At 38.7% G+C, this 20,174-nt stretch overlaps 1 protein-coding gene across 16 annotated transcripts in view; it reads right to left on the reverse strand.

The window, feature by feature from the left end:
- PDE4D (phosphodiesterase 4D) overlaps positions 1-20,174 on the reverse strand; it is a 1,645,162-nt gene that overhangs the window by 230,385 nt on the left and 1,394,603 nt on the right. For all 16 annotated transcript variants that reach the window (XM_049857545.1, XM_049857590.1, XM_049857581.1 and 13 more), the window contains one exon: positions 2,976-3,012. In XM_049857545.1, the coding sequence (XP_049713502.1) occupies positions 2,976-3,012 (37 nt within the window). The remainder of the gene's footprint in view (positions 1-2,975; positions 3,013-20,174) is intronic.

A 20,174-nucleotide genomic window follows, 5' to 3' on the forward strand; every position in this document is an offset into this window, starting at 1 on the left:
AGGCCATTTTTAAGAACCATGAGAAAGAAAATACTCACACACACACACACACACACACACACACAAACCCTAAAGGAATATAAAATAAAATGTTACTAGTAGTTACTTTGGGGTTTGAATTTAAAAGAAATTTGCTTATATTTATTTCCTAAACTTTTTATGAAAATAAGGTTATTTTGAGAGCAGTGTTATTTTTTTTTTTTACCAGAAGAATTTAGCATGGAATTCCAAATTCCAGAGTATGCTGGGAAAAGGGGAGAATTCTCTAGCAGAACATTTCCCTGTGTCACTTTATCTAAAATCAGTAGTCTTGTTTCTATCTTGAAAGTAATTACAGTTTTGTCAGGTCAAATAATGTTGGCGGCATTAATTGTTTTCAAGTGACAGAAATATAGCATCGTAATATTTAGTATTAAATCACGAGTGCTCTATCCTATATTGAAAATTTTTTGAGACATCAGGGGTTAGGTCAACAAAATATGATTGTTGTGCCCAACAGCGCTTAACTGAAAACCACAGACAGACTGACTCAGCTAGGCATTCTTTCTCACCTGTTCCCCAAAAGTTGGTCTACTACTGATGAAGCTGTTCAGAGTTTAATAGACTTTTTTTTTTTTTTTTTAATTCTAGTAGAGCTTTCCAGATAGTGTATCCTAGCAAAGGGTCATTTGTGAAAACTGTGATTAAGCCACTGAAAAAAATCTGTAGGCCCTGGGACAATGACTACCCTCTCTACAGGGTGTTAGGAGTCACTTAGCTAATTATACACAAAATCTTCTAAATATATTATGGTATTATTTTCAGGTATCAGATGTGCCTATATATTACATGGAGCTGGTTTATATTCAAAGTTCCTATTTCAAGGTTATTAAGTACACATCTTAATTATTTAAACAGCTTACTAAAAAAAATAGACTAAATGGTATTTTACATATTTTTTTCCGGGCATACTGAAATTCTATTAGTTCTTTGGAGACTGTACTACAGAAAATGTCTAATTATATAAAAGACTAGATTTCTTTAGAATTCAAGAGCACTGATGGCAGAAACCGTGTGGAATTTATCAAGCTATTTGTGGAAGATTAATAAATACAACTTGATGTAAGTAAACAATGTATCATACACAGAATATACTTTCCATTTTTTACTATTTATTTATATTTTTTCTTACAACAGTATCTAGAGATTTTAATTAGAAGCAAGACTAGCTAATAAACTCAAATTAGGAGGTCTGCTTCTATATTTGGTGATGGTTATTATTTATATTATTTTGCCTGATTTTATCTGTTCACACAGCCCTTGGCTCTTATATATAAAATTCCGAGTTCCGAATAGTAATCAATTCAAACTTCTTAGCTTTATAAGATTATGCTATTACAAAATATGATAAAAGCATATGAATGTACATTTTTTTAAACATAGAAGTATATGTACTAGAAAGAACTCATGTTCTCCAGTAAACCCTTAAGCAGGCAAGACATAAACCACCTGAAAGGGAATGGTACTCTTATTTTTAAAGGCCAGCAGTAATGAAAAAATCGCTATTATCCATTATGCTATTTATGGATTTATTAATTTTTTGGTTTAAATTATAGCAACAATATAAAATATCAGGACTTTTGAAAGAATTATACATAACCCTACCATGCAAACACTGCTATTATTCAATTTTTTAAACAATACCTGTTATTCCAGCACTTGAAGAACCCTGGGAAGATTTTCTGATAATAACGCTAAAACATTATTAAATGCTTTATGTCCTAAAAATTGTGTTAAGCATTTTATACACCCTGTATTATTGCAATCTCTTAACAACCTTATAAAGTGAGCCCTTGTTATTTTGTCATTTAACAGAGGAGGAAACAGAGGCTTAGACAGATTTGGTAATTCGCCCAAGATGACACAGTTAGTGAGAGAAGGCAAAGGGATTTGAACCTGTACAAACTGCCTCTTAACTGTCTTTCATGCAGCCCAGTCCCCTCATTTTACTTACTGGGAGAAAAAGGCCTAGACAAGTTAAATGAATTATCCAAGGCCTACAGCTAGTTATGACATAGTGCTGATCATACTCTTTATAACCTTTCAAGATCACCCACATTCCAAGATTTAACATTTACTAAAAGAAAAAAAAAAAATTTTTTTTGTTTTTTTCTGTTATCGGTAGGTTTGGCTTTAAACCCACTTCATGCCCCAGGTTAAATAACTTTCATTTCATCTGTCTCTGCTGTGTCTGTACCAGTGGCTCCCAACCTCAGCGGCACACTGAAGTCACCGGGAGGCTGTTAGAAAATACTGATGCCTGGATCCCACTCCTAGATTTTTAGATTTACTTGGTCTGGGGTATAGCCTGGGTACTGGGATAAGAGCACTTATAGGATTCTGAAGCTTAGCCAGGGTTGAGAAGTGCTAGCCTATACGAAGGCCACCTGGTCAGCAACGCTCTTATATATATTCCAAAATCCTTTAAATCACCTTATCACCTTCTTAGATTCCTGCTATGTGGTTAAAATATTTTCATGATTTACATGCCTACGACGAACAAATAAACATAAACATACCCCACAGTTAAATGTTTGCACACAGACATATGTAAAAGCAGGTAAAGAAAGCATCAGGCCAAAATGGATTATTGAATTTCAAGCACTGAACAAGTATACTAGGTGTAATTTAAGTATGTATAGCCTTCTGCTTCTAGTACTTATGTCAGTTAAGGAAATATAGTTCCATTTAAGTATATCACTTATGTGATTTGTTATTTGAAGAAAAGACACTCTTTGTATTATGGGCTTATAGAAACAGACCAATATGGCTAAGGTTACACACGCTAGCGTTGCCTATACATTGTTTGAATAAACCACAAAATTTGTATTTGAACTTGTATTTGATTTAAAGTCAAATTAAGAACGAGAAACTAATCTTCCAAATTAAATTTTCACATCTGTAGGAAACCTGCTCGTTCACTAAGCTGTGCTTACCTGAGCAAATGGGGTCACAATCAAGTCATCTCCATGTCTGAAAAAGAAACCAAATCCTGTATTAGACGTTACCAATAACTCTGTGACGGCCTTTCATCAGTATTAAACAGTAATTTCCACTTTCACAAATTCCCATAGAGCATTACAGTAATTCCATCCTCATTCTTCAGCACACATTCTTCCCAACCACTGGATGGAAAACACTTCTTCTGGGAGGCAGATGCTAACCATTGTCCAGTTCCTTGGGTAAAAAGAGGGTCTTCTTGACAATCATTCAAGGTCACTGTTGCTTATTAAGCTCACAGGATATACAAGAGTCGAAGCCAAGGTCAAGGCGTGTGGCCTGAGTGTTGCTCTTGGCATCTCTTGTAGGTATTAGTAAGGAGTTACTAACTAGTGTTGTGGAAGAGGCAGCAACTGCTGTGGCTTCAGGGAGAGGACCTGGACCAGCTAACATTTGAAGGTGATTAGCATCAAGTGTGTAAGTCTTGAATAGGCTAGGAACTGTAGATGACATGGGACTGCATCACACACTAATAAAAACCCAGTGAAACTTTTCAACTGACTCACGTCCTGGCCACTGTTATTATGGGGGAATGTTACCTCATGTGTGCTGTTACTGCAGCAACCTCAGCTACACCATGCCCTGGGATGCAGTAGCAAGGTGGCAGCGTGACGTGTCTCCGAGAGCCAGGGAAAGGCGAAGAAAGTTGTGTAACTTTCTACTTGGGGGAAAGTGCGAGACCTGGGGCCCAGAGTTCTTTCACAGGCTTTCTTAGCATGGATAATTCATGCAAAGGATTTCCAAAATCTCCCCAGGATGTTTCTTGATTTAGCTAGCCAAATCGCTTTAATTAAATGTGAAGGTAGTTATTCTACACAGAAGGCTTCAGGACATGACCCTAGGCACCCCTCAACTGAACGGTTAACTCACTTATGAACAATCTGAGAAGGACCTAAATGGCCTAAAACAGCACTCACCAAATAGGCTACAGTACAAAGAGTGTACAGGTGTTAGTTAATGGATTGCTACCAATAGTCAGACCAGTTGTTACGGTCATGCTCAAGTCACACAGAGATTTTGGAAAATAAAAATGTGAAAAAAAAAAAAAAAGGCTCAAACACACTTTAAGGTAACATGTGCTATTTTGCACTCCCTTGGTTCCAGAATCACATTTTAGAGGTAGATCAGTTGTTAGGTCATCCTCAAAACACACAGAGATCTTGAAAATAAAAAGCAGGAAAAGGTACAAACCCACTTTCAAGAAAATGTGTTATTTTACACCTCTGGGTTCTGGAATCACGTTTTTTGAGGGGCAACTGTACCTTGTAGAGATTAGTCATAGAATCCTAGACTCTGAGAGGCCTAAGCAGATGGACTTAGAGTCAATCCACAGAGGAGACTGCTGAGGATCAGAGAGGCACTATGGTCAAAGGCTAACGAGTGATAGTGCCAGGATGTCAGTCAAAACAGATCTTCTGAGGCCAACCCCAAAATGGTTCTTTCCTAGAAAATGTGAGCACGAACATTTGCCATCTTAGACGTAATCCTGTAGGCTGTGACTGAGCATAGGCAAGAGACAGCCGAATGACCCGTCTCTCAGGGGATGGAAGGAGCCTTCAACTAATCTCTAAACCCTTTCATTTACAATTTCCTGACAAATAAATTTTGAAACTTACAATTTTTTTTTTAACTTGGATTATACTGATAATGTTTTCATGTTTGCACATTATAATTGATGACAGAGTCATGGACAAATTTGCAGTGCACCTTGTTTTCATAATTGTTATTTACCTTGCACTTAAACATCAAATTTACCTCCTGGAGGTACACACTTTTTAATACTTTCAGAGCCCATTTTTGTGTAACCTTTGAACCATCATAAAGAATCTGCTGGTTTCACAGTAACATGGGTCATAGATTAAATGAGAGAGCTGGATTCAAGTTCTGTACTTGTATTTCTGACTTCTTACAAGCCAGCTAAATGGGATGACCTGTAATTCAGTTTCATTAGCAAATGCTGACAGTCTCATCTGTGCCATTCACTATGCTGAGCTCTGAAGATATACAGGCGGCCTTCTGTATCCACAGGTTCCACATCCAGGGATCCAACCATCCAAGGATAGAAAATATTCAAGGGAAAAAAAAAAAAGTTTCAAAAAGCAAAACTTGAATTTGCCATGTGCTGAGCACTAAGCTGAATCCACGAGAATGAAATGATGTGTAGGCAGCCCCTGCTGTAGCCTCCCCCCATTTCAAGTCTCTCTCCAACACTTTGTTTGAGGATTGTTCACCTTACACTACTTGCACTGTGTGCACTCTTTATTTCTGTGAAAAAACAAATGGCTCCTACACAGCAATGAAGTGGTCAAAGCAATCCCTCAAAGGCTAAGTGTGAGGCAGTTTAGGAGAGCAAGAGGAAAGAGTTTCTGGCCAGTAAGGGCTGGCTGGCTGGCTATGTAAAGTGCTCAAGCTTCAAGAACTTCAAGATCGTGGGAGAATCGGCATCAGCTGATGCCCAGGCAGTGTCAGAATTCCCAGAAGAGTTGCAGAAACTCAAAGAAGAGAAAGGCTACCTCCCCAAGCAAGTCTTCAATTGTGATGAAACAACTACTTCCATACATTTACATTGTATTAGGAATTATAAGTAACCTAGAGATGATTTAAAGTGAAGGGGAGGGTGTGCATAGGTTGCATGCAAATACGAAGCCATTTCCTAAAGGGAACTTGAGCACCTGCAGATCCTGGTATCTCTGGGGGTTCTTGAACCAATGCCCCTCGGATACCAAGGGATGACTAATGACAATTAAGATAAGCTTCCTTTCCCTTCTCACTGACTAGCAGGGGAGAGAAAAGGAGAAATGAAGAATTTCAATATAATAAGACAAGTGCTTTGAAACAGTTATGAAAAAGTTATGAAGAAGAAGCTATGGGAAAACATATAAGCCAGTCCTCAGCTGTGCCCCCTCCCATGAGAACGGGCCTCCTGGAAGACACAATCGTGAGTAGAACTCTAAAGCATGAGCAGGAATACTCAGGTATAGTTGTTGTTCTCAGGTGCCACAACAACCCCATGTGACACCGTAGAACTGCCCCATGGGATTTTCTAGCCTGTGATCTATACAGGGGCAGATTCCCCAGGTCTGTCTCCCAAGGAACCACTGGGTGGGTTCAAACCACCAACCTTTCAGTTAGCTGACGAGCACTTAGCCTTTGTTGTGCCACCAGGGCTTTTGTCACTTGTACAGAGGAACACATTTCCAAACCACATTATTTTATTCATTCATGAATTATGAAACATTTCCTGTGTATGTGACACGTATCATGTATGGTGCTAATGAACTAGATACTGAAAGGGAGTATCCATTCTAAAGATGTTAACAAAAATATACTTTATAAGCAAGGTGCCGAGTCCTTTGATAGAAATATGCACAGAGAATTGTGTGAACTGGGAGCGATTCTATGTCTAGTGTAGAGGAGATATATTAAGAAGAGACTTTCAAGGGTGGTGGAGGCTGAGCTAGCTTTTCCAAGCTAAGGAAAAGTTAATTAGGGGAAAGAGGGAAAGGAAAGAGCATATTTGTTCATTCAACAATTTTATGTACTTATCCCCTGGCAGGCACAGTTGTGGTGTTGAGAATATACAGTAAACAAGACTAAGGTCCCTACTTTGAAGAAGTGCCCAGTCCAATGGGGAGGCAGGCAAGTAACAATAAATATCATAAATAAGTAAATAAATTGTGTTCAGTGGTAGAATTTCTGTCTTCCACGTGGAAGACCTGGGTTTGCTTCTTGGTCAATGCACTTCGTGGGTAGCCACCACCTGTCTGTCTGCAAAGGCTTGTGTGTAGCTATGACGTTGAAAAGGTTTCAGTGGGGTTTCCAGACTAAGACAAACCAGGAAGAAAGGACTGATGATCTACTTCCAAAAACTGGCCAGTGAAAACCCTGTGAATCCAAACGGTCCAGTCTGCAACTGACCATGAGGATGGCACAGGGCCAGGCAGTGGTTCATTCCATTGTGCATGTGGTCACCATGAGTCAGGGTCGACTTGACGGCAGCCAACACCACCACCATCAGCACCACCACCACCACCACCACCAACAGGGAAGTTAGCACTGGGAGAAAAAGAAAAAGTAGAGCAGGATGAGGACCTTTGTCCTAGTTAGGTAGAAAGGTAGGTAGGTAGAGATAAGGACTGGGGGCAAGGCAGGTTGGGATATTCAATAAGACGGTTAGCGTAGCCTCCTTGAGGAGTGAGATTCCAGCAGACCTGAGGAGGTAAGGGAGGTAGTCATGGGATATTGGAGCAGAGGAGCAGCAGAGCACAGGCCCTACGGTGGGACAGGTGTGGTGAGCTGAAGAAGTGGCAAGAGCACCAGGGTGGCTGGAGGAGCAAGCAAGGACAACAGAGGCCAAGGAAGGCAAGGTAAGAACATGGGCGAGAAGGAGCATGGTGGGGCTGAGGAGCTACAGTGAGTGATTCGGTGATTCTAGAGCATAGCAAGCAAGGCAGAAAATGCAAGAAAAGTGGTTGGTGGTTAGCCAGGCAGAAAACCATATAGCCCCTTATCAGACATGTAAAGAACTTAGATCTTAGACTGTGATGACAGAAGCTTAGGTTGGAATCCCAGCTCTGCTATGTATTAGGTATGTAAACTTGTGTGAGTTGTTAAATTTCTCTTTTCTTTGCTCTCTTCATCTATGAAATGGAGATAATAATAGGATGTATCTATAGCATTGTTTGGGATTAAATGAGTTAATAATGCCAAGTGCTGAGAAAAGTGCTTAGCACATAGTAAATGTTCAATAAATATCAGCTATAATAATAATAAGTAGTAGTAGTAGTTGTTTTGTTACATGCTGTTGAATTGTTTTCAATTCGTAGTGATCCCATGTGACAAAGTACAACCACCCCATAAGGTTTTCTTGACTGTAGTCTTCACAGAAGCTGATTGCTGGGCTTTTTCCTGCAGAGCCTCTTCGGTGGGTTTGAACCACCAACCTTTTAGTTAGCAGCTGAGTGCTTAACCATTTGTGAGTAGTAGATAGTTTTATACCACAATGGGTTTTGCTTTCCTATTCAGTCAGGAAACCACAAAACTTCAGAAAACTGATAGCTAATAAGGACCCTTGGGTCAACATGGCAAGTCAGTAAAGGAGTAAGAGTTCTGAAGGGGTGAAACAGGAAGCAGGGAGATCAGTTTGGAAGACAGAGGAGATGAAGACCTAAACTTAAAAACAGTGATAACAGAGAGAGAGGGAAGGGGATAAAATTAAGGGCCTTATTAAAAATAATAATAATAATGGAAAATTTCAAATACAAATGTAAGGAGAATATTATATACAGTATCATCAATTGTCACAGCAATTTTGCAAGATGGATGAAATTACTCCCATTTTGCAGATGAGGGAACTGAGGCTCTAACTGGTTAACAGACTAGCATAAAGTCACATATCTGGTAAGTTGCACAGCCATGCCTGGCTGATTTCATTGGCTGATTCCTACAGAACACCTCAAAGGTAATTAAAAAATGAGGGTCTAGGAAAATGGCAGAAGTAAGAGGAGAGTAGTCACAAAGGGACAGCTGGTGGAAGACGAGAGAGAAAACTGAATGGCAAATTTCCAAACAATGCCGAGAAAAGACTAGTTGGATTTGTTCCTTGGCTAATCACCCTGACCTTGCTTTCTGGCTGTAAACATAGTGCAGCTTAGGGCTGCAACTTCTCTCACCTACTCGTTTGGAAGGCGTCACCCACTCTAACAACACAATTGAGAAATACTCATAGATGAGCCAGTTTTTAAAAAGCATTAGTACAGAATACAGGGTGAGGCACTTGAGCATTTGACAACTTTCTATACACACGCAATGCACCTTAAGAGTCATTTGCAGCCAAACCCTCTTATATGTGGTAATCAAATCAGTAAACTGTGGGTGTTATCTTCCTACTTGGTTAGAAGTCCAGAAACATAAGAGAATTCTGATAGATTTATATATTACATATTGCATTCAAGATAATACAAGGGTTCCTAAGATAAAAATTCTATTTAAAAACTATTATTCCTTGATGGAAGATATATTGTACGTGGAGAAAAGGCAGGTCAATATGTCTGCTCAATGTGGTAACCAAATAAATTATTATCCCACTTCAACACATAGCCACGAGAATGACTATGCTGCCATTCTATTTGTGAGACTAGAGGTAGGTAGCTCAGGTGGCCAGAGTCAATGTAATAGGAAATCTAGGTTCTTTCCCAAGGAACAGTCTTTTGTTCAATTTTATTATTTATAATTGCTTGACTACAAAGTTTATTTTCTAAGAACTGAGTCCTTGGGTGGTGCAAATGTTTAACACACTCAGCTGCTAGCCAAAAGGCTGGAGGTTTGGGTCTATCCAGAGATGCCTTGGAAGAAAAGCCTGGCAATCTACTTAAAAAAAAAAAAAAACAGCCATTAAAGACCCTATAGAGCACAGTTAGAGTAGAGCTGACACACATGGGGTTGCCCAGACTCAGAACCAACTGGGTGGCAACTGGTTTTTTAGTGGTTGAAGTGGGGCTGGGATACATTATAATACTATACAATAAAATTGAGCTTTCTGAGATGGGAGAGGCTCCCTATAAACTGACTTAGGAAGTTAGATCCAAATTTTTGCAGTGAATAGAGACCTGAAATTGTACCTCCTGGGGATATAATTTTTCTGGGGAAGATTATATAAATTATCTTTCATTTAAATAATAAAAACAAACGAATATAACAACAAACTGTAAAAAGAAAGCATCTGGGATCTGCTTTAAGGAGAAAAAATAGCTTTTTGTTTTAGGATTGGAGTATTGTGGGAATAGGTGGAGACAGAAAGTGACAGCCGGGAGGAAACAGAAGAAAAACCTATTTTTGACACTGCATGTATGTGTGTATGTATATGCGAGTTTGTATATGTATGTATGTATGAAGGAGCCCTGGTGGCACAATGGTTAAGCTCTCTGCTGCTAACTTAAAGGTTGGCGGTTTGAACCCACCAGCTGCTTCGCTGGAGATCTGCTCCTAGGAAACCCTATGGGGTAGTTCTACTTTGTTACACGGAATCACCATGAATTGGAATCAACTCCACGGCATACCACAACAACAACAACTACAACAGCACGTCTATATGTGGACATGAGGGGATTGTACCCAGGTAGCAGTCGCAGCAGAGTACAAACAAAAGCAGAAAGTTCCAGAACAGACTGGATGCACCACTGCAGGTCCCTTTGGGAGTCGGTGTCACACTGGTCTTCAGTCTCATGATGTGGAAGGAGGTGCTGCCTGCTTGGGAGGCCTGCCTGGCCACCAGTGGGCTGAGCCATAGTGGTCACCCTTCCCTCCCTCCTCCCCGAGAGCCCTGCCTCTACTCCCTCCCAATGAGGAGGGTTTGTCAAATCCAGAGCTGGCACTCCTTCAGGCAGGGAAGTCAAGACTCAACAGTACACTGTTGAATTGAATGTCTACTCTCTACACTTCCAGCCATCTTTTTCCTACTTATGTATGATTTGGTCTTTTATTTTCTATACTCATTCCTTTGGTAATATGTCACAAACATAGCAAAAGAACTGAAAGAGGGGAATTCAAAGTAAATCCTCTTAGGAAGATCTCACTGGGATACATAAGCCACTCAAGTACTTCAACATGGCTAAGCCCTTGGATAGGAAAATGGTAGTTACTGCTTAGGGGGTACTGAGTTTCTGTTTAGGGTAATGAAAAACATTTGGAAATGGATAATGGTGATGGTTGTATAGTGAATATAACGGTGAATGTAAGTAATGTCACTGAATTGTACACTTCAAAATGGTTAATACAGCAAATATGTTGTTATAAATTTAACCAACATTAAAAAAAAAAAAAAATGGAAAAGCTCCCTGTCATTTTAAAAAACAAATTCAAGCTGAAAACAGAATTTTGTAAACTAGTTCATTTCAAGATTATGTTGAAACACACTAGGCTGGCTACCTTTCTATGCTTGCTTCATCATTACCAAATTAGGAGAAAAAGAAGGTGTAATTTATTAGGAGAAAGTTTGTGCTTCATTGAACAAAGGGTCCTAATCTTATAATAATAAAAGCAATTGTGACCACTACCTCTGAAAGTCAAACATAGCAAACTTCAACATGGCAAGTGGCTGTATGAGCTAGTACTTTGATGACGAGCCATGTGCTTACTTTGTGAAATGAATCTGGTGCAAACCTTTTGATCTTCTGTGCTTCACTGTCTCTAGCTATAAAACTAGAAAGATAATCTCCTGTGGGGTTTGTTGAGAAGATTAGAGAATCAGTAAGCATATAGATAATTTGTATTTTGAAAGTCTGGTGTCTTTCTTCCCCTAAACTCATAACTATCATTCATACATCAGTTCACCCTTAATCCACCTTCCTTAGAATTACAGAGAAAGAAGCATATTCCCATTTGTAATATGTAGATAAAAATGTTTCTTGGAGCCTAGGGTATTTGACAACACTGAAGAATTAGTCACAGGAAGGTCAATGTCTACTCACTCTTCCCCATTCCCGTGTTCGCAGAATACATACAAAGTAATATACTTAAAAGAAATAAATGAATGAATAAGTAAATAACACATACAATCTACTTGGTTATCTATTTCAAAAGTAGTATCTATTTTGCTGAATATAAAATACACATTAATTGTAGAAATATAGAAAAATTTAAAGAACCACCCAAGATAACTATTAATTCCATTTTCCTTCTTGGTGTATGTGAACACATGTAGGTTATATATAACTTTCATGGAGTATGTAATTTCTTACAGAATTAGAATCATATAACTTTATATCCTGCTTTTAGAATTAAACATTACATTATTGTATCATGAAAAAATGTACATGTCATTTTTCTTTTCAAATAATTTTAATGATTGTACTCTATGTTCAGTTATCTCTAAAATTTTCAAGAAGCTATCAGCCCAGATGTATTAAAATGCAAGCACTGATTATATTTTAAAATAAAAATTCTTTTATTTAATTGCATGAGTTACTCAGATTCCTTTCAGTTCATTCATTCCTTTTAAAATAACTTATTAAAGGAAATATGCTTATTTTGATAAAGCACTAGTAAGACAATGCTAAATATTAAAATCCTATTATGAGAAATTGGGCTCATTCAGTGCTAAATATATGGCAACGTTGAATATGTTATGTTGCTCGCCTGTTGGAACAACGGTTAAGCGTTCAGCTGCTAACTGCAAGGTTGGTAGTTCAAACCCACCAGCTGCTCTGTGGAAGGACAATGAGGCAGTCTGCTCAAGCAAAGATTTACAGCCTTGAAAACAATGTAGGGGAGTTCTACTCTGTCCTATAGGGTTGCTATGAGCAGGAATCAACTCAACAGCAATGGGTTTAGTCTGTTAAATTAAAATTATGAAATTAGTCTCACATAATAAAAATATTGAGGAAAAATACAGCTACCAAGTATATTTGCAAAATGAAATTATATTTTTCCGTAGATTTTCATTTAAAAGAGATGATCTGGTTTTTTGCGTGTTTTAAATCTTGGCTCTGAGAAATTACAAATATTGTATTTCAGAATGTAATAAAACCTTTAAAATTACTTATAAAGGAGGCATTATATTTTTGATAAACTCCCAGTAATCAATATGCTGCAAAAACAAGAACAAATGAAAAACTGTGCTTCACTGGTATTACAATCACCTGAGGATATGGAGCCTCTGTAGTGCTTGGCTTTTTAATATGAAACCGGATCCATTGTAAATCAAAAATTAGTACCTCCATTTAAGAACCCTTGGGAATGAAGTTTCTGCACAGCACAGCCAACCTTGGCCACACCTGCTGCTAAGTGGACAAGACCAGCAGTTGTGATTTTTCTCTTGGAAGGTACTGCCACCTAGATTTAGCATAATCGAATAATCTAACACAGAAGCTGAGTTTTATGTCACAACTACTGAAGTGTGCATTTTGGCAAGGTTGCAAGGACTAAAATAATCTAAGAGCCAGTGGCGTCACTAGGTTGGTGTCACCCATTGCAGTAACACATGGTGTCAGGCACCCCCCGCCCATGGACCAGACCATAAAGAATCCTTAGTAATGTTTGCTGTACTGTTACTCGTAAATCGTAATTCCCTTATATCACTCCTTTCGTTCCTTTATTACTTAATTCTCAAAATAAGTTATTGACATAGATTCACAAAGACTAATTACAACAATATTGTAATTAAAACATCAGAAAATTTGACAGAATCAACAACTATATAAACACCTGCAGCAATGAAAACAATAGCTTGTGCTTGAAGCGCTTGCAGACGAATTGTGATTTGAAGTGTCATTGTAATTGAGTAATAATGACAGGTCTGACCAGAGCACATTGTTGTTGTTGTTGTTAGATGCCATCAAGTCATTTCCAACTCATAGTGACCCTATGTACAATGAAGCTAAACACTGCCAGGTCCTGTGCCATCCTCACAATCGTTGCTATACTTGAGCTCATTGTTATAGCTACTGTGTCAATCCATTACATTAAAGGTCTTCATCTTTTTTGCTGACCCTCTACTTTACCAAGCATGATGTCCTTCTCCAGGGACTGGTTCCTTCTGATAACATGCCCGAAGTATGTGAGAAAAAGTCTCGCCATCCTCAGTTCTATGGAGCATTCTGGCCGTACTTCTACCAAGATGGAATTGTTCATTTTCCTGGCAGTCCACGGTATATTCAATATTCTTCACCAACACCATACTTCAAAGGTATCAATTCTTCTTTAGTCTTTATTCACTGTCCCCCTTTCATATGCAAATGAGGCAAATGCAAATACCATGGTTTGGGTCAGGGGCACCTTAGTTCTCAAAATGACGTCTTTGCTTTTTAACACTTTAAGGAGGTCTTTTGCAGCAGATTTGCTCAATGCAATATGTCCTTTGATTTCTTTACTGCTGCTTCCGTGGGCATTGATTGTGGATTCAACTAAAATGAAATCTTTGACAACTTCAGTATTTTCTCTGTTTGTCATGATATTGCTTATTGTTCCAGCTGTGAGGATTTTCATTTTCTTTATGTTGAGGTGCAATCCATACTGAAGGCTGCGGTCTTTGATGTTCATGAGTAAGTGCTTCAAGTCTTCTTTGCTTTTAGCAAGCAAGGTGTGTCATCTGTATGTTATTTGCACATTTCATTATAATACTTGACTTTGTCTTCTTGGGCTGCCCCTTGAAATCTTCTTTTCAGCTTTTTTACTTCATTACTTCCTTTCACTTTAGCTACTCGATGTTCAAGAGCAAGTTTCAGAGTCTCTTCTGATATCCATTTCAGTCCTTTCTTTCCTGTCTTTTTAATGACCTCTTGCCTTCTTTGTGTATGATGTCCTTGATGTCATTCCACAACTTGTCTGGTCTTCGATCATTAGTGTTCAGTGCATCAAATCTACTCCTGGGAGAGTCTCTAAATTCAGGTGGGTTATACTCAATGCCATATTTTGGCTCTCATGGACTTGCATGAATTTTCTCCAGCTTCAACTTGAATTTGCATACGAGCAATTGATGGTCTGTTCCACTGTCGACCCCTGGCCTAGTTCTTGCTAATGATATTGAGATTCACCTCCTTCTCTTTTCACAGATGTAGGCAGTTTGATTCCTCTGTATTCCATCTGATAAGGTCCACATTTTGGTTAGCAGCCATAGCTTTTAACCACTGCGCCACTAGGCTCCGCTAAGGCCACATCCATTTCTAAATTGATATATTTTTTAATCATCTGAAATACGCCTTAAAATGTAATGCTTGCAGAACTAGAAATTTTTCTACAGAGTAGTATAGACAAAATAGTATACTATATTCTCAAATTCTCGGACTGATAGGGATGGTGATGGGTTTTCTTTTTCCCTCACGGTAACTTTCGTCCCTTCATTTGGAAATATAGAAGGCAGGTTATAAAATTTCCCTAGAAACATACATATATATATGTATATATATGTGTACACATATACGTATATATATGTATTGACACCTTTGAATTGTGGTATTGGAAAAGAATATTGAAAACACCATGGACTGCCAAAAGAACAAACAAGTCTGTCTTGGCAGAAGTACAACCAGAATGTTCCTTAAACACAAGGATGGCAAGGCTGCGTCTTACATGCTTTGGACACGTTGTCAGGAGGGATCAGTGCCTGGTGAAGGACATCATAATTGGTAAAGTACAGGGTCAGCAGAAAAGAAGAGGACCCTCAATGAGGTGGATTGACACAGTGGCTGCAACAATGGGCTCAAGCAAAACAACAATCGTGAGGATGGTGCAGGACTGGGCAGTGTTTCGTTCTGTGGTACATAGGGTCTCTCTGAGTCAGAACTGACTTGATAGCACCTAAGAACAACATATGTATGTGTGTATACATACATACATGTGCATACTATTTTGTCTACACTACTCCATGGAAAAATTTTAGCTCTCCAAGTATTATATTTTAAGGTATATATCAGATGATTAAAAAATAGCCTATCAGTTTAGAAATGGATATGGCCTTAGAGGAGCCCTCGTGGCGCAGTGGTTAAGAGCTAGGGCTATTAACCAAAGGCTGGCAGTTTGAATCCACCAGCTGCTCCTTGGAAACCCTGTGGGACAGTTCTACTTTGTCCTATAGGGTCTCTATGAGTTGGAATCAACTCGATGGCAATGGATTTTTTTTGGGGGGGGAGGGTGGGTCAGACACACCTTAGTCCTCAATGTGACACCTTTGCTTTTTAATACTTTAAAAAGGTCTTTTGCAGCAGGTTCAGCAGTTTGAATCCGCCAACCGCTTCTTGGAAACTCTATGGGGCAGTTCTACTCTGTCTAATAGGTCACTACGAGTTGGAATCGATTCGACAGCAATGGGTTTGGTTTAGTTTTCTAAAATTTAAATCATTTCCTTATTTCCTATGAACATTTTAAAAATTAAGGTCTGGCCTGATCTTTGCCCAAAATTTCTTAAAACAAAATTCTTTATTTTGGGGCCATGTATGCTCATACAGCTTGTAAAACACACACATTGAAGATAAAGTGAATGAGTTTGGCATTTATGCAACAGAAAACATTTTCTAATCTTAAATGTATTTCCTTCTTTATTAGTCATCAAACAAACAAACAAAAGTCTTCATTAAAGAAAGTACATGATGCCAATAAATGCCCTCAAATTTCTTCATTATATAATGGGCAAAAGACAATCCATTTTCAAAATTATATATAAAAAATGTTTCCAAATTCACTAATTAAAAACATGTTTAACATGTGTAAATATGTTCACTAAGCATATTTGATTCTCTTATTTAATAAAAACAATACAATAGAGGAATTTGTTTTTTTCCATGAGTGCTGATGTCACCAACTATTTTCAGTAGCATTAACTCCTAACCTGAGAGGCTGATTTCCACGGAAGGAGAAGAAGGAAGCAGGAAAGGGTTGAAATCACAGGCCAGCTTTCACAAGCACCCTCCCTTTGTGCCCTAGGAATGGGCTCTTCTTTCACAGTTCATCTTATTTGACAGGCCCTTTCTTCTTAATACCAGTGACCCTCCCCTCTTGGATTTTTTCCAGGATGGGTTCTTGGTAGGAAGATTTATGGGCAGCTGATGTAGCAACCTTAAAGATCATCATGTGGTAGAGTCAGTAGTTTAAAACAAAGGGCTTGCGCAGGTAGGGAGCAGTGAGAGCAGTTAAGTTTTATGGGTCCCACTATGTGCCAGGCACTATGCTCCCCGACACATGGTATTTAATCCCGATGACTCTGCATTGGATGGATGATCATATTCCCATTCTAAGGTAAGGAACTGGGCTCCGAGAACTTAAGAAACTCGTCGGCTGCCATGCCCTTGATAAGTGGCAGAGTTCAGTGGTTTCCAAGTGCAGGTCTGAGGTCCAGTGCTTGTCCAACAGAATGTTTACTGGTCCTTGTTAAAGAGAGAACAAACATGGACCAGGAGAATGAGTTTTTCGAAAAGCTAAATTTATTCATTTTGAAAACTCTCCTTTATTCTATGATCATGCCTTTTCTTTTTTACTAAAGTAAAAATGCCTTTTAAAAATGAAATGGTTGTGTATATTGGTGGCAATTTTCTTGTTAATTGGCAAAGTAAAGAGTTAGTAATACTAGGTCAGTCTCCCAGGTGTTTTTTGAAATCGTACAGGTACGTGAAATCCCAAGGCATGGGAATGTACAGCATAGCTGGATTTAAAAGCAAACGTTAAAATACTGTTTTGTTTCTACCACACCATGCTGCTTTCTGCTTGGGCAAATAGATTCAGACTATTCTGAATCCACATGGAAGTTCACACTCTAGATTTTAGAAGAGCCAAAGAACTCTTCTACAGTAATGGAAATATGCTGTATCTGTGTTGTTCAAGATGGCATCAGTAGCCACATTAGGAGCCCTGGTAGCCCAGTGGTTAAGAGTCCTGCTGCTAACCAAAAGGTCGGCAGCTGGATTCACCAGCCGGTCCTTGGAAACCCCGTGGGACAGTTCTACTCTGCCCTATAGGGTTGCTATGAGTCGAATCGACTTGACAGCAGTGGGTTTGGTTTGGTTAGTCACATGTAGCTACTTAGTACTTGAAATGTGGCCAGTGCAACTGAAGAAGTAAATTTTACTTTTATTTAATTTTAATTAAAAAGAAAATCACATGTGGCTAGTGACTATCATGTTGACCAGTGTAGCTCTTGAGCAATACTTAAAAACGACCTCCTTATCCATGGGTTCTGCATCTGCAGATTCAACTAACTACAGAGAGAAAATATTTGGGGGGCAGGGGGAGGGGAGATTCTAGGAAGTTCCAAAAACAAGCAATTAGGAAAGTGTCACCTGTGTTCTAAATGCCAACTCCACTCTGCAGATCAGACCCTGCCCTTTGACCTGGGCGTACCCTGGTGAGTGCCTCCCACTGTGAGCCCACATGGTCCTGCCACTTCCTCACATGGGAAGGGGGTGGCCAGGAAAAACAAAGCCCTCTTCTCCCCTACCCTCCCTGAACCAGAACTTGTCAGAGCAGACACACGTGGGCAGTGGGCACCTCACAGTCCCTGCCCCTAGCTCTACCTTTATATTCAAATGATAGACCGTTTTATATAACGGACTCGAGCATTCGTAACTTTTGGTATCTGTGGGGGGTCCTGGAACAAATCCCCCACGTGGATACTGAGGGACAACTTATACATCTTCCAAGAGAGACGATACTTTATGTAACTGGAAAAAAAGCACCCACTCTGAGCTTGGGGGCAAAGAGCATTAACTTAAAAAAAACTCCTGATTGTTTGGCAAAGCCCCTAAATCAAAAGATTTGCCCAGATTTCCATCAAAAGAAAATAAGGATTTTAGCTTAATTGCATTAATTAATTAATTACCTAAAGACTACTGAACCTTCTAGCAGAAACAATTGATCCAAATTCACTAGGTTCAGGGTCAAGATACCTGGGTTCTAATTTCTTGTGCCTGTGTGGGGGGTGTGTGTGTGTGTCCTTAGAAAAGACACAATATATTTGAGCAGAATTCTGTGATTTCTAAAACTGAACTAATGATATTTTCACTAGTTCCCTTATATGGTTATTTTGAGGGTCAAGTATTAAACTGTATGGGAAAATTCTGCATAAAATACAAAAAATATGCCAGCCACACAATGGTCTCAAACATACCAACAATCATGAAGATGTCACAAGACCAGGCAATATTTCTGTTATACATAACCCAGTGCTGTCGAGTCGATTCCAACTCATAGCGACCATATAAGGACAAAGTAGAACCGCCCCATAGAGTTTCTAAGGACCGCCTGGTGGATTTGAACTGCTGACCCTTTGGTTTGCAGCCGTAGCACTTACCCACTACGCCACGAGGGTTTCCTCTGTTATACATAAGGTTCTGTTGTACGTAAGGTCACCATGTTGGGGCCGATCAACAGCAACTAACAATAACAAGTGCCTATTTATATATCCCTAAAAACGTATCAAATACTTATGAAATAGCTAAAAGGTATGTACAGGTAGACCCCAACTTAAGAAGTATTTAAGTAACCGCAAACTGCACTTAAAGACCATCCATTTTTTAAAATTATTTGTATTTTTTATGGGTATATATAAAAATGCATCTGTAAGTTTATATGTAATGTTTCCAACCCCCAAAGACAGATAAAGATTGGATTTACAAAAATACTGATAATAAAAGGCAATATTAATAAAAACTAAAAAAAAAAAAAAAATGTGGTACTCGACTTGCATCAGAACCAATTTACAAAGGAGTTGTCAGAACTGAACCCTGTTGTAAGTCGAGGACTACCTGTATTTCACTCCCAAAAGCATCTACCAGAGCAGAAACAACAAAGGAGGAAACATGGTGTACCTTGCAAATATTCTGAACTTGAACTCAGAACTGCTAGATTTGATCATGAGCCTTTTGAAATATACTTTTACCCCTTTGAAAGCTCTCCTGTATTAGGAGAGCTGGGTTATAAACAAGCTAGCTAAGAAACATCAGATTCTTTTTCTGGCTAAATAGTACAAGCTGGGCTACCTTGAAATAAATTCAAAACAAACAAAAAAGCAAAAGAAAACATTAAAAAAAATGAAACATTTTAAACATTTTACCTAATCTCATAGTAAAACAAAACAAACCCCTTGCCACTGGTCAACATGATAGTCACTAGCCACATGACTCATAGCAAGGTGGAGTAAATTAATGAAAACTCAATGTACCAAAAATCAAGAATGTACATGACTATAAACCTTCATCTAAAGTACAGTAAATAAAAAAAAAAAAGTACATGAAAAGAACCCAAACACACACAATACATGCAATTAACTTTACAATTTAATGTAAGACGGCTGTTTTTGCCAACTGCCTTCTTTTTAGTTTCCAAAAATGTGTTCATAATTGAAAATTGTAATGCCTAGAAGCTTTATTTTATTGCACTAAAAAAAATTGCCATAGGGACTTTCAGATAATACAAAAATCAGAAAGCTTGTGTTCTGGCGAAAAACAAAAACAGACAAGCAAAAAAATAACCAACCAAACAAACCAAAACCCAGGCCCTCACGATTATGACAAACTCGGTTTGTAGTTCTGTAAGCATTAAAGGAGATCTGCATGTGGTCTTGTTCTCCCTGGAAGTGAAACTGTAAGTTAAAGGTCTTGGTTTTAGGATTATTCACGACATTTACTGGGAGACAATGTCATTCACTGACT

This window comes from Elephas maximus, chromosome 2 (assembly GCF_024166365.1).
Source record: "Elephas maximus indicus isolate mEleMax1 chromosome 2, mEleMax1 primary haplotype, whole genome shotgun sequence".
Classification (NCBI taxonomy): Eukaryota; Metazoa; Chordata; class Mammalia; order Proboscidea; family Elephantidae; genus Elephas; species Elephas maximus.